The sequence below is a fragment of the Eucalyptus grandis genome, chromosome 6 (genome assembly GCF_016545825.1).
Source record: "Eucalyptus grandis isolate ANBG69807.140 chromosome 6, ASM1654582v1, whole genome shotgun sequence".
Lineage (NCBI taxonomy): Eukaryota > Viridiplantae > Streptophyta > Magnoliopsida > Myrtales > Myrtaceae > Eucalyptus > Eucalyptus grandis.
Window position 1 is genome coordinate 37,479,657 of NC_052617.1, and position 12,761 is coordinate 37,492,417.

Below are 12,761 nucleotides of genomic sequence, written 5' to 3' on the forward strand. Positions count from 1 at the left end.
ATGAGTGGCGTTGATATCCCGTGACAGCGGCCCTAGAGATACGCATGGCCCTTTGAATAATGCGTCGCCCAAACCCTCACGAGAAGACATCAGATGTTCGAGGAGCTAGCGGCATGTGTTCAACCTGCTCCCGTGCTGGTCCTCATCCCCCATGCGTTTCACGCCGAGAGCTCAGTTTACCGGGTCGTCTCGAATTTCAATGGGGGAAATGCTCATCGGACGTTCTCTGCGTCGTCCGCTGTCGTCGCCTGTACCTGTAGGTAAAATCACCGGGGGGTTTGAATGTAAGGTGTGCGCACGTGACCGTGATATTATGGCAATTTGCTCTCTCTCTATAAAATAAAGAGAGGGAGTGTGTGTTATCACCTCGAGTCAAGAAGACACAAAAAGGGCAAACTTCATCCGGCGTGTTTGAATTGCAGAAGATGGCGATGCGATCGCCGTCCGTCTCTTTCTTCCCCACGCTCTTTTTCCTTCTCGCAAACGCTCTCCTCGTTGCCGAAGCCACCAATGTCCACTACTATGACTTCGTGGTAAGTTGCAACGCATCCTTGGTACCCTTTTGTGCTAATTTGATGACCCCCGAAACCCCTGTTAGTCTCGTGGGAATGGAAGGCGGGATTTCATTAGAGTCAGTGTCGTCGTCGTCTGCGAAATATGTTCTGTCCACACGCGATGCTCGCTAGCTCGCCTGTCACTTGCACTAATGAGACACTGGACTAGAGAAATTTGATCGATTAACAAGTTTCGTTTGCCATGCTCGCCTTATAGGACTTCATAACTTACCAAGTTTTTCGATCACCGTGTTAGCTGCTATGAACTAAATTTACTTTTTGCAGAATAAACTGAAAATTGCCTTCGAAACTTTGAACACAAAACGCGAGGAGTCACTATTTTATCTTTCTGTCAGTGCGAGAAGCGAATAATAATAATAATGATGATGATGATGATGATGATGATGATGATGATGATCTGTTCTTTTGGGCTAACTAGTGGCGGACAAAATGACAGACCAAATAGAAAAACCTTTCCTTCCATCTCTGACCTTGGGAAGGTAGTAAACCCCCAAAGTCCAAGCACTTTGTCTCTCTCGTCCCAACTGTACGCAAACCCCATGAGATGAGGAGAACTATGGCCAGAACAAGATGTGATTTTTACAGGCAAAGATTTCATTAGCGATAAACGTAGCTCTTTCTTGTTTTGGATAATACATGTGCCTCCGCTCCGAGTCTGTCACTGTATTTACCTGTGACAACATTCTTTCTCGCTCTTATTACAGCTGAGGGAGACGAACATCACCAGGAATTGCACTTCGTGGAGTCTGTTATTAGTGAACGACAGCTTGCCGGGGCCGACGATCCAAGTTCACAAAGGCGATCTCGTGTTCGTCAACGTCCATAATCAAGGAGATTACGGAGTCACACTTCACTGGTATTTGTCAAGCCCCTTCTCTTTCTGTTTTCTTCCTTTCTTTTTTAACTTGCACGAAAAACGATAAGAAAACGACCATCTTACGACGCGCCTAAACAATTAGTGGTCAAATGAAATTAGGTTAAAACAACAATGGCAACGCCGCTATTTTATACGAGATAAGGTCATTTGAGGTATACGTGTACCAAGTTTCTGCTGCCCAAGTTTCTAGTTTCCCGTTAGCTCTGTCTGCCGTATGCTCAGCTAAAATCCAAGACAGCATTTAAGAGGCCTCCTCTGTCCTGTCCCCTTCCTTCTCTCTTCCTTCTCTTTCCTCTTTTCATATTTGTGAAATTAGCTGGACAAAGGGCCGAAAACAATTGGTTAGGCTTAATAGGTAAACCGAACCTAAGTTTACAGAGAGAGGTAGGGCAAAAGTCTGAAAGTGAGTATAGAGTGGGAATAGAATATGACTGACCAAAAAAAAAAATTTGTGTATTCAACTCTTTATTTTAACAATTGTATTCATTTTGCTCATTGATTAATATTTTCATTCAAGATTGCAAGTGTAAAAGATGTTTAATAATAGAGTTGTTGTCAATAGAAATCCAACATTTATTTCATCTAATAATAAAGATGTTTAAATCATTCTTTCTAAATTCTAGGTAAAGATATTTTATGTCGACGATGTTTTTAATGAGTACCTTTTTCTAGTTTTTTATTTGATTTATTGTTTTTTTATTAATTGAATTCCACTTGGTGGGACCCACCAATGGACCCACAGTTCTCTCGAGGAATCGTTTCCTTGAGAAAACTAGGGGTTGGAGGCAGCACCGTTACTCTCCAAGGAGTGACGGTGCTGTCACCTTCTCATTTCCCTTTTGATTATTATATCCATTCAATGATAAATAAGAGTTTTCATTGTATAAAGAAAAGGAGACCTACAGAGGAGGCGGAGCCGCTCTATTTTGTGGGCGGCTCGTATGTGACGAAACCCTATCACAATATCATCTAGCAATAATACAGCCAGCCTTATATAAAGTCCGTGTGGGAAGCTTTAATCTTTTACCTTTCCTGACGTTGTCTTTTTCACTTCGACGAATTCAACTATCAAATAGCTAACAATGTACGAATTGTCTCTGCAACATCTATGCACGTTGCCATGGCCCGCACTGATCTGGAACTTAGGCTTCTCACTCCAATCAATTGATGAAGGTGCAACCACACCAAATGGTCACCGTTGAAAAGTCAGTGAAAATTTCCGGCGTCACAGGGAAGGGTGCAATAAAGGGAAAGAAAAGCTTCCCCATAAAAAAATGTGTGGGGTGCATTTCAATTAGCGCATAACAGAGTAGGCACGGTCCACGAGTTTGCACAACTTGTCGTATGATTGCCTAGAATTGTCCCTCAAGCAGGGCCGAATGTCGTCATGAAATTGACAATTGCACACATTCCATCGCTCAGCAGATTTAACATTTTCATTTTTGTATTTGCTTGAGTATATAATGTTTTCATCGAGCGATATTTTTGGTAGAAACACGAAATATGACGTCGTCCGGTGGAAAATTTCTCATACTGTCGGCTGATGTACTGTTAGATATTATTTGTGATAACTCAAATTCGATAGACCAAAGCTCCAGAAAGGAGTATTGAAATGGTGACATTTAAAAGTTGAGTCACTGCTGAAGTACCCCTCAATAAACCTTCTCCCACTATATGAGTTGAGAGTTACCACAGTAGAGTCGGTCCTTTCCCTTATGAGCAAGGTGAACGACAAAATAGACTTTGAAGATCTAATAGGGCTATCGAGTGATGAATATCACGAAAGTTTAATTTCTGACAATTGATGGAGCTTGTGCTAGCAACCGCTTTCGAAGTACAGGTTTAACATATGCATTGTTTACATCGAAAAAGAGGAATGTTTTATGATTGAGAAAATTTGTATTTGTGCAGGCATGGCGTAAAGCAACCTCGCAACCCATGGTCAGATGGTCCAGAATACATTACTCAATGTCCAATTCCACCGGGCACAAATTTCACATATGAAGTAAATTTTACAACTGAGGAAGGAACCCTTTTGTGGCACGCCCATAGTGATTGGACAAGAGCCACGGTGCATGGTGCAATAGTCATTCTACCGGAAGAAGGAAATACTTACCCTTTTCCTAAGCCAGACGGTGAAGAAATTATTGTGCTTGGTACGTGTTTTTAAGATTATTCTAAGAACTTTGAGGCAGGATGAGAAATTTAAGGTCACAGCTAAAAAGATAAAAGCTTTTAGATAAGCTCATGAAAAACTTCATAGAAATAAAACTGCACTGTAGTGCATTGATGCTTATGAAATTTAACGTGACCTTTTATCTTTTATAATGTGTAGGTTCTTGGTATTCGCAAGGAGATGAACTGAATGCCGACTTAGCCGAAGATCTAGCTGAAGGCACTGATGTACCTCGTTCAGTTGGTTATATGATCAATGGAGAATTTGGAGATTTTATTGCCTGCTCACAAGGTACATTTTTACGCTAGACTTATATGACTTCACATTTTTTAATTCATCGCAGATCTGTACTTGGTTTTTCTTTCATATTAGGGTCACATACGGCTATGTAACATAATTACCACAATGACATTGATATGACAGATTCGACATATCACATGTATGTTGATTATGGCAAGACCTACCACCTCCGGATAATCAATGCAGCCGTTAGCGCTGAACTCTTCTTCGCCATTGCCGACCACAACTTGACGGTAGTCGGAATGGATGCAGCATACACAAAACCATTAGTGAGTTCATACATAATGTTGAGCCCTGGTTCAACCATCGACGTGCTATTCACTGCCAATCAGACCCCAGGAAGGTATTACATGGCGGCTCGCCGCTACTCGAGCGAGAGCACAGATGTCACGAACTTCGACCACGCCGTCACCACTGCCATAATCCAATACAGTGGAAACTATAGTCTGGACTCATCACCAATATTCCCAGACCAGTCTCTTCCGAGTTATTTCGACTATGATGCGGCAGATAGCTTCTTGTTCGTGCTCCGAAGTTTGGCAAATGGAGATCATGCGTCGGATGTGCCTCTCAACATAACGAGGAGGATGTTTATAGTAGCTTCGATCAGTGCGATATTGTGTCCACATCACGATTGTGTCATTGCTCCGACCACGATCGGTTCTAGTCTCAATAATCAAAGTTGGGAGAACCCATCAACGGATGTGCTTCAAGCATATTACAAGTAAGATTTTTTTTTCTTATGCTCACTTTGTTATGTCAAGAAGTAATGATTTATCAGTTCTCCATCCTTGGACAAGTTTAATATAGAGTCGTGTGTGTATGCAGGAACATCAGTGGAGTATATACGGCAGATTTTCCAGATTTCCCTCCGGTTTTCTATAACTGGACGGCAGACGATATGCCGGAAGAATCGGCAGTGTCAGACAAGGTGACCAAAGTGAAGATGTTGGAGTACAACGAATCCGTGGAGATTGTCTTCCAAGGGAGCGACATCTTGCGAGGTGCGGAGAGTCATCCGATGCATATGCATGGATACAGTTTCTATGTCGTGGGACATGGCCTGGGCAACTTCGACAATGAGACGGATCCCTTGAACTACAACCTGGTCGACCCGGTCCTAGTCAATTCGTTTGCAGTTCCCCGGAAAGGATGGATCGCCATCAGATTCGTGGCAAATAATCCAGGTATGTTCTTCCAATCCACACTATTTTCCTATTCAATCAACATATTTAACATCTAAACTTACAAACATAAATATGACATTGATTATGTGATCTATTGCAGGTGTATGGTTTTGGCATTGCCACATAGATCGACACATGAGTTGGGGCATGGAGACAGTTTTCATAGTAAAAGATGGAGGCACTGAGGAAACGAGTATGCGAGGGCCTCCTTCGTACATGCCTCCTTGTGAAGATTCCTACAATATTGCCAGGATGAAATATCGCCGTCTCCCCCGTCAAATCTCTCGCACCTGAGAACACATGCAGCAATTCAGAGCTCAGCAGGGGTTGCATGGCAATTATTTGTAGCCATATAATTAGTAGCCTCGTACGTCAAACGAGTTTTCCCCCCTCAAGATTTCCCGTGGGTTGTCGATGTTAGAAGTTGTACCAATTATGGACACTCAATTTAATAAATTCATTAATCGAGAGATTGTAGTATAGATCAACCCATGTATTTGTTAGTACCTAATTCATGAATGTCCTATATGCATCTAGAATGTTCACGTATGTTTAGATTTACGTTTCTATGTCTAGTTCAATGTTTTCTAAATTTAAGGAATGTATCTCCTTGAAAGGCAAGAAAAAAATATGAGTTGTATCAGATTAAGAGTCATTTAATAAGCCTATAGGAAGGTATGTCTTGTGATCATTTCTTAAGATAAAGAAAAAGAGAAAAAGCGTATTTGTCTCGTTCTCTTTCTTGATTAGAGTCGAGTTAAGTAAATTGTGAGTGTTTCCACCTTCATGTTGTTCTATCAAATTGGTATCAGGGCCTATTGATGGTTTTATGTGATGGGCATAAGTTGGTCTGTCCCGCCATGTTGGGCCTAAAAGCTCGGCCCACAAGATTAGGGCCCATGGATGAAGGAGTACGTTCCTTTATGTTGGAGAGACGTATAAAAGGAGAAAGAGAGAAGGAGGAACACACCCGTTGGCATTAACGTACGTTCCTCTCCCTCTCTCCCTCCAAAAGGAAAACAGTGGCACCCAGGCGACGTTATCTTCCCTTCAAGGCCAATTGACGTCATCGGATCGAACTGGATCGGTTTTCTCTTCCTCTTATCGGCGTTGGTGTTTAATCTGTGGCTAACAAGGTACGCTCGATTCCATGGTATGCTTTAGGATCGGTGATACACGTGAATTTCCCGAGCTCGTCTTCCGCATTCGTTTTAGAGGTTCAATTTAGTGTCGAATCCGTTTTTGGGAATCCGATAAATCCCAACATTGGTATCAGAGCCCTAGTTCGTGTTTTCCTGACCCCTTTCATGTTTATGACTATTTTTTAATTGATTTTTCATGAAAATAATCTCCCAACACGGATCGAGGCGCAAAATCCTGACACCCGAGCACTGTTCATCCATTTTTTCGAGTTTCCGTAAGTCGAAATCAATTTCTAATGGCATAGGGTGAAAGACCTCGTCAAGACGAGTCCGTCGATGGGTCGACTGCCGTCGAGTGACGCCGCACGCGCCTAAAGCGCTGGCTCAGCCATCGCGTGCGCCACACACGCTGGTGACGAACTGGCACGTGCGCGACGCCGCCGGCCAGCGAACCGGCACTCGCCGGTCGGTGAACCGACACGTGATGACGTCACCCAACGATCAGTAACTGCCGACCTGACCCGACCGGCGAACCGACCCGACCCGAGACGGGACCCGACCTAAGATCCGACCGGTCGCTCGCACGTGCGAGGCACGTGCCGGTCGGTTCGTTCGACCCGGCCCAACCAGTCTAACCAGCCCGATCGGTCCGACGACCTGGCGACCTGACCGTTGACCGTTGACCGTTGACAAAACAAAAAAGGAATTTGTTTCTTTTTCAATTATGTCTGTGTGGGTTAGAGGTAATCCATTTTTTATTCTACATTTGTTGCATGAATCATGGAAAATTATGTATTTTCCATTATGTTTATTATGGATTATAAGTGATCCATTTTTAGTTCTGCATTTGTTGCATGAACTATGATGCGTTATGCACGGATACCTGCATTCCCGAGAACGGACGAAGGAAGAGCAAAACTTAAAAGACTGATGACAGAATTAGCTGATTATCGATGGCATGACGATGATTTAGTATCACATGTGGTTAGGGTCAATCAAATGGTACAGCAAATCATCTGGAATTGTTATTTTATGTCGGATTTTAAGAAGGTGCCGGCTTTGATGAACACTCTTCCATCTGAATGGCAAGCAGTGTTAGATCGGCTATGGGAGGTTAACGTGGTCCCGAGTTATAGGAGGCTAGTGGTAGCTTTTGTAAGAGAGTATTATAGGATTGAGTTAACCAAAACTTCAACCCTTAGATTGAGCACCACATGGCGCAGAGTCAATGTGCCTTGGAGGCGACATGAAAGCATTCCAAAAGTTTTTCCATGGTTGGCAAATGTGCTTTCAAATTTCTTAGATATTTTGACCGATAGATTAGAAGGGACATTCCCTATTTATTTCTTAGATTAGTTTGAGATGTTTTTTAGTATAAATATTTCTTTCTATATTGATATTTTCCTCTGTGTATATTACTTAGTGTAGTGGACAAATGTATTATGTGAAAGCATTATTATTTTATTGGATGTCAAATATTATTTGCTTTATGTTATTGTTGACTACTATAGGTAGTTCATAGAAGTTTTTTTGTAACTTCATAAAATTTATTTTGCATAAGACAATTATATTAATAATAGTTTTAAGTTAGGATTTTTGGAGGATGATTGGAAACATAGTGACATTTTGATTCTGAAACCTTACTTGAAATTGTTCATTGATATGATGGGTCTGTGCAAACTGGATGCATAAATGATAGGCATTAATTATTCGTGCATATATGTCTGATGTGTTCAGATAGGTGGTTTCAGTAACTAAGAACGTAATTGCTGATATGAACGGCAACAATTGTGGAATATTGAATATGAAGATTCAATATGTGATGGAAAAGCAAGAAGCACTAGAAGCTCTTGACCAAATTATGGAAGATCTTGAGGATGCCATGCGCTGCCTTGAGCTAGTAGAGGACCGCCTAACGGCATTTGAGCCGAAAATAGATATTTGCAATGCTGGTTCTAGCTCAAAAAGGGCTTTGAGCTTTAAGCGCAAGCGTATTGATTCGTTCAATATGTGGGAATGCAAAAGATCAAATCCTTATTGCAAAAAATCAAGAGTTAACCAACACAAGAGAGGAAAATGTCCTCAAGTGAAGAAAATGTCAAGGGTGAGGTGTTACAATTATGACAAGAAATGTCACTATGCTCGCAACTGTTGTGAGCCGAAAAAGGTAAAACACCTTGTACATTTGAGAACTCTGCTTATGTGTCAAGTTCTGTATTATTGGCTGAATCCAATCCTTTGTGGACTGTAGATTCAAAAGCGATAGACCATGTAGCGAAGGATAGAGGATCATTTGTGGAATTCCGACGATACCAACTGCAACTAAATGGATCTATGTGTGATATAACTCCAAAGATTAAGTTAAAGGGATTGGCACCTACCAATTGAACATGCGTGATGGTCGCACCTTGTTCCTCCATGATGTTCTATATGCTCCGGAGATTTGTCGAAATTAAGTGTCTGTTTTGGTGTTGGTTAAGCTTGATTTTAGTGTGAACTTCCGTAATAGTGGTGTAGATTTGTATTTGTATACAAACTACTATTGTTGTTGTCATTTTCTAGATGGTTTCATTATATTAGATATTAACTATGTTAATGCAAATGTTTGTTATTCCTTTCTCACATCTCCTAATTCATATAATAATGATGTGAATGTGTGGCATGCTAGAGTTGGTCATATTGGCCAAGAATGTATGAATAAACTAGCCAAAGAGGGCTTGTTAGGCAACATTGAAAAAGTCAATTTGCTTATATATCAGCATTGCCTAGTAGGGAAAACGATAAGGAAACTCTTTGGAAAAAAGGTAAAAAGAGCTGAATTTCCTCTGCATTTAATCCATTCTGACGTCTGTGGTGCAATGAATGTGAGAGGAAGGCATGTAGCTGTTTATTTCATTACTTTTATAGATGATTATACTCGATTCGAATATGTCTATTAGATTTCTCATAAATCTGAAGCATTAAATTGTTTCAAAAGGTTTATGAACTTGGAAGAAAATCAATATGACAAGAAAATAAAAGAATTGAGATCCGATCGAGGTCGAGAATATTTATCTGATGAGTTCATAAAATTATGTGATGAAAAATGAATATAAAGACAGTTGTCTATTCCATATACTCCTAAACAAAATGGTGTTGCAGAGAGAAGAAACAGAACCCTACTGGGAATGATTAGGTCCATGATGGCACATGCTAACTTACCTATCACTTTTTGGAGTGATGCGTTGTTAACTGCTGCCTATATACTTAACCAGGTGTCTTCCAAATCAGTTACTTCCACTCCATATGAGTTATGGACAGGTAGAAAATCGGACTTAAGTTTTCTTAAGTCATGGGTTTGTGCTGTCTATACTCATGAGTTCTCTCACAAGTTTGGGAAATAGGGTCCTAAAGGAAAGAAGAGTATTTTAATGAGATACTCCGAACACTTGAAATTGTATGTGTTCATAGGTGAGCAGGAAAGTGGGAGTATAACTGAATTTGAATCACGGGATGTCACATTCTTAGAGGATGAATTTCATAAGAAAGGCAAAATAGGGGAAGATTACTCCCTATTTGAAACCTTGGATCAAGATAATGATATTAATGGAATTCGTCCAAGTGGGAGTAATATAAGAAGTGATGAATTGAATTCAACTCATTCTTAATTACAACCACATGATGAGACGACATCATCATTATCTAATCCTAGTGGGAGCATAATGGGAAATGTTGTGCAAAGTGTACAATCTCCCATACGGCGAACAAGTCGCCAAAGTATTCCCCGTCGACGTTTTGACATTGAAGGGGAAACTTTTATGATTGCTCCGCAAGATGAGGATGGGCCAAGAAATATTAATGAGACTCTAAATTGCCCTAATAAGGAAAAATGGATTTATGCAATGGAAGAGGAGATGGAGTCAATGAAGTTAAACCAAGTTTGGTAACTGGTTGATCTTCCAAAAGGACACAAAGCTATTGAGAACAAGTGGGTTCTTAAAATAAAGCGAAAATCTGATGGCTCAATAGAAAGGCATAAGGCTTGCCTTATGGCGAATGGGTATAATCAACAGGAAGGAATTGATTATGAAGAAACATTTTCTCATGTAGTGAGATTTACCTCGATTCGCATAATTCTGGCAATAATTGCTAGTATGGATCTTGAGTTATATCAAATGGATGTAAAGACTGCTTTCCTCAATAGAGAATTAGAGGAAGAAATATATATGGAACAACCTGTTAGTTTCATTAAAAAAGGCCAAGAAGAAAATGTATGTTGACTTTTGAGGTCGATATATGGCTTTAAGTAGTCGTCAAAGACAATGGTATATACGTTTTCATAATGCCATAATGGCATATGATTTTACAATGATAGATGAGGATCATTGTGTATATATCAAAAGATCCAATGATTAATTTGTAATCATATCATTATATGTTGATGATATACTAAATTGCCAGAAGCAATATGGAGTTTGTTAATACTGTCAAGAGTTGGTTGTCTTCCAACTTTGAGATAAATGATATGGGTAAGGCTGCATACATTCTTGGAGTTAAGATTTCAAGAGATCGTTCGAAGAAATCGTTATCTCTTTCGCAAGAAACATCTACAATAAGGTTCTTGAACGATTTCGTATGCAAGATTGTAAACCCATAGACACTGTTATTGCAAAAGGTAAATGATTGAGCCACAAATCGTGTCTAAGGATTCCACAAGAGAATGAACAAATGAACATGTTCCTTATACTAGTGCTGTTGGAAGCTTGATGTACGCTATGATATGTACAAAACCTGACATATGTTTTGCAGTTGGAATGGTGAGTATATACCAATCTAACCCATATCCAGCACATTGGAAAGCCGTTAATAGAATACTAAGGTATTTAAAGGGAACTGCTGATTATACGCTGAGTTATTATGGAAAGGATCTACGACTCTAAGGCTATTCTGATGTTGTTTATGGAGGAGATTTAGATAAAATGAAATCTACTTATGGCTTTGTTTTCTTACCGAATAATGGCACCATATGTTGGAATAGTAAAAAACAAAAGTGTATAGCCTTGTCCACGATAGAAGTTGTGTTCATGGCATTATCAGCAGCAATATAAGAAGATGCTTGGCTTAAGAGATTATTGGATCATTTAAATGTTATTGTAAGTGCTGCACATTCATTGTTGGTTAACTGTAATAGCCAAGCAGTAATAGCGTACACCAAAGATACAAAATATCATAGTAAGACCAAACATATAGATACCAAGTATAATTTTGTCAAAAATATGATTGCACGAAAAGATGTGAACTTACAGTATATATTACGCATAGAATGGTAGCAGATCCTATGACAAAGCTAATACCTAGAGATGTGTTTTGTGGCCATATGAAATCTCTAGGATTGCGTAGAGTCTGATGTACTGGATTGTAATTTCCTTGAAGTGTTCACATTTGATGAATTTGTGTTTTTCATCATTAATGCCTATGAATCTTTATTTGATCTTTATGCATCTTAATGCTTAGTGCATTACTTTAATTTGAGAAAGTATGTCAGACAAATAAAAGATTAGCCCACTCACACGGGTAATCGCCTCTATTTGCTGTGTGATAAATAGAGATTAGACTGTTTTTAAGCTTATTATCTAGGTGATAATCGAGAGCTCAAGCTTAAAATACGTATGTCGCCTTAACTGAGTGTTAAGATGAAGATATAATACTAACTATGTCTGAAAGTAAAATAACCCACATATTTTATTTTATCTATCTATGATGCCAGATGTGAGTTTTGATGAATTTTGTGAATGAGTAGATACGTGAACTCAAGTTAGACATTGGGTATGTCTGAACTAACATCTGTATGGTATTGAAGGAAAAGACATACACTCCAGGGGAAATGAGTTAATACCGTAATACGTATTTTATACTACGTATGTATGAAACAACCAATAAGAGTGGCAAAAGTTTTGATCTCAACTTTATGTCGTGTGAGACTCTTGAGGAAAAGAGTTCCTCAATTTTAGTGCCCTCATGACTTTTACTTATTCTCAAGATTTCTATTTAGTGTTTGCTATCTTAGGATGTTGCCAATGGTCATGAGTTGATTCGATCTAATGGGACATTTCTAGAAAAGCAAACTGAACTGAAATTGAGAGTTTGAAGGAAAGAGGAAGATCGAATTTGGAGAATCACATTGTAATTTTGTATTCACTGGTTAACCAATTATGACTGTCCTTGGGATAATCATAATTGTGAATACAATATATATATATATATATATATATATATATATATATCTCATTGTTTAAAAGAGATCAAGAGAGATATAAATGTAATCGATCGATCTAGAGTGCTGCATACTAAATGTACTCAGAGTGTGATGCCCATTATGAGCTGCTATATATTCCTAACAAATGTATGGCAATGAGCTCTCAAAGTATGCTCGTCGCACGGATTATTCACCGGTATGAATGTTGAAGAGAGGTAAAGAGGATCCTGTTCGGCCCACCATGTGCGAGTGGGAGATGATGGTTTTAT

General features: G+C 39.6%; 1 protein-coding gene across 1 annotated transcript; it reads left to right on the forward strand.

Annotated features, from left to right (window-relative positions):
- Positions 1-370: 370 nt before the first annotated feature.
- LOC104449550 (putative laccase-9) lies at positions 371-5,603 on the forward strand. Its single transcript, XM_010063733.3, has 7 exons — positions 371-533; positions 1,280-1,431; positions 3,364-3,608; positions 3,788-3,919; positions 4,052-4,652; positions 4,757-5,115; positions 5,216-5,603. Exons 1-7 carry the CDS (start codon positions 426-428, stop codon positions 5,407-5,409), a joined length of 1,791 nt encoding a protein of 596 aa, XP_010062035.2. The 5' UTR covers positions 371-425; the 3' UTR covers positions 5,410-5,603.
- The last annotated feature ends 7,158 nt before the right edge of the window (positions 5,604-12,761 follow it).

Coding starts and splice junctions, on each gene's coding strand:
- LOC104449550 (XM_010063733.3), top strand. CDS start 426: ATGGCGATGCGATCGCCGTCCGTCTCTTTCTTCCCCACGCTCTTTTTC. Junction 1,432..3,363: donor TACGGAGTCACACTTCACTG/GTATTTGTCAAG, acceptor GTATTTGTGCAG/GCATGGCGTAAAGCAACCTC. Junction 4,653..4,756: donor GTGCTTCAAGCATATTACAA/GTAAGATTTTTT, acceptor GTGTGTATGCAG/GAACATCAGTGGAGTATATA.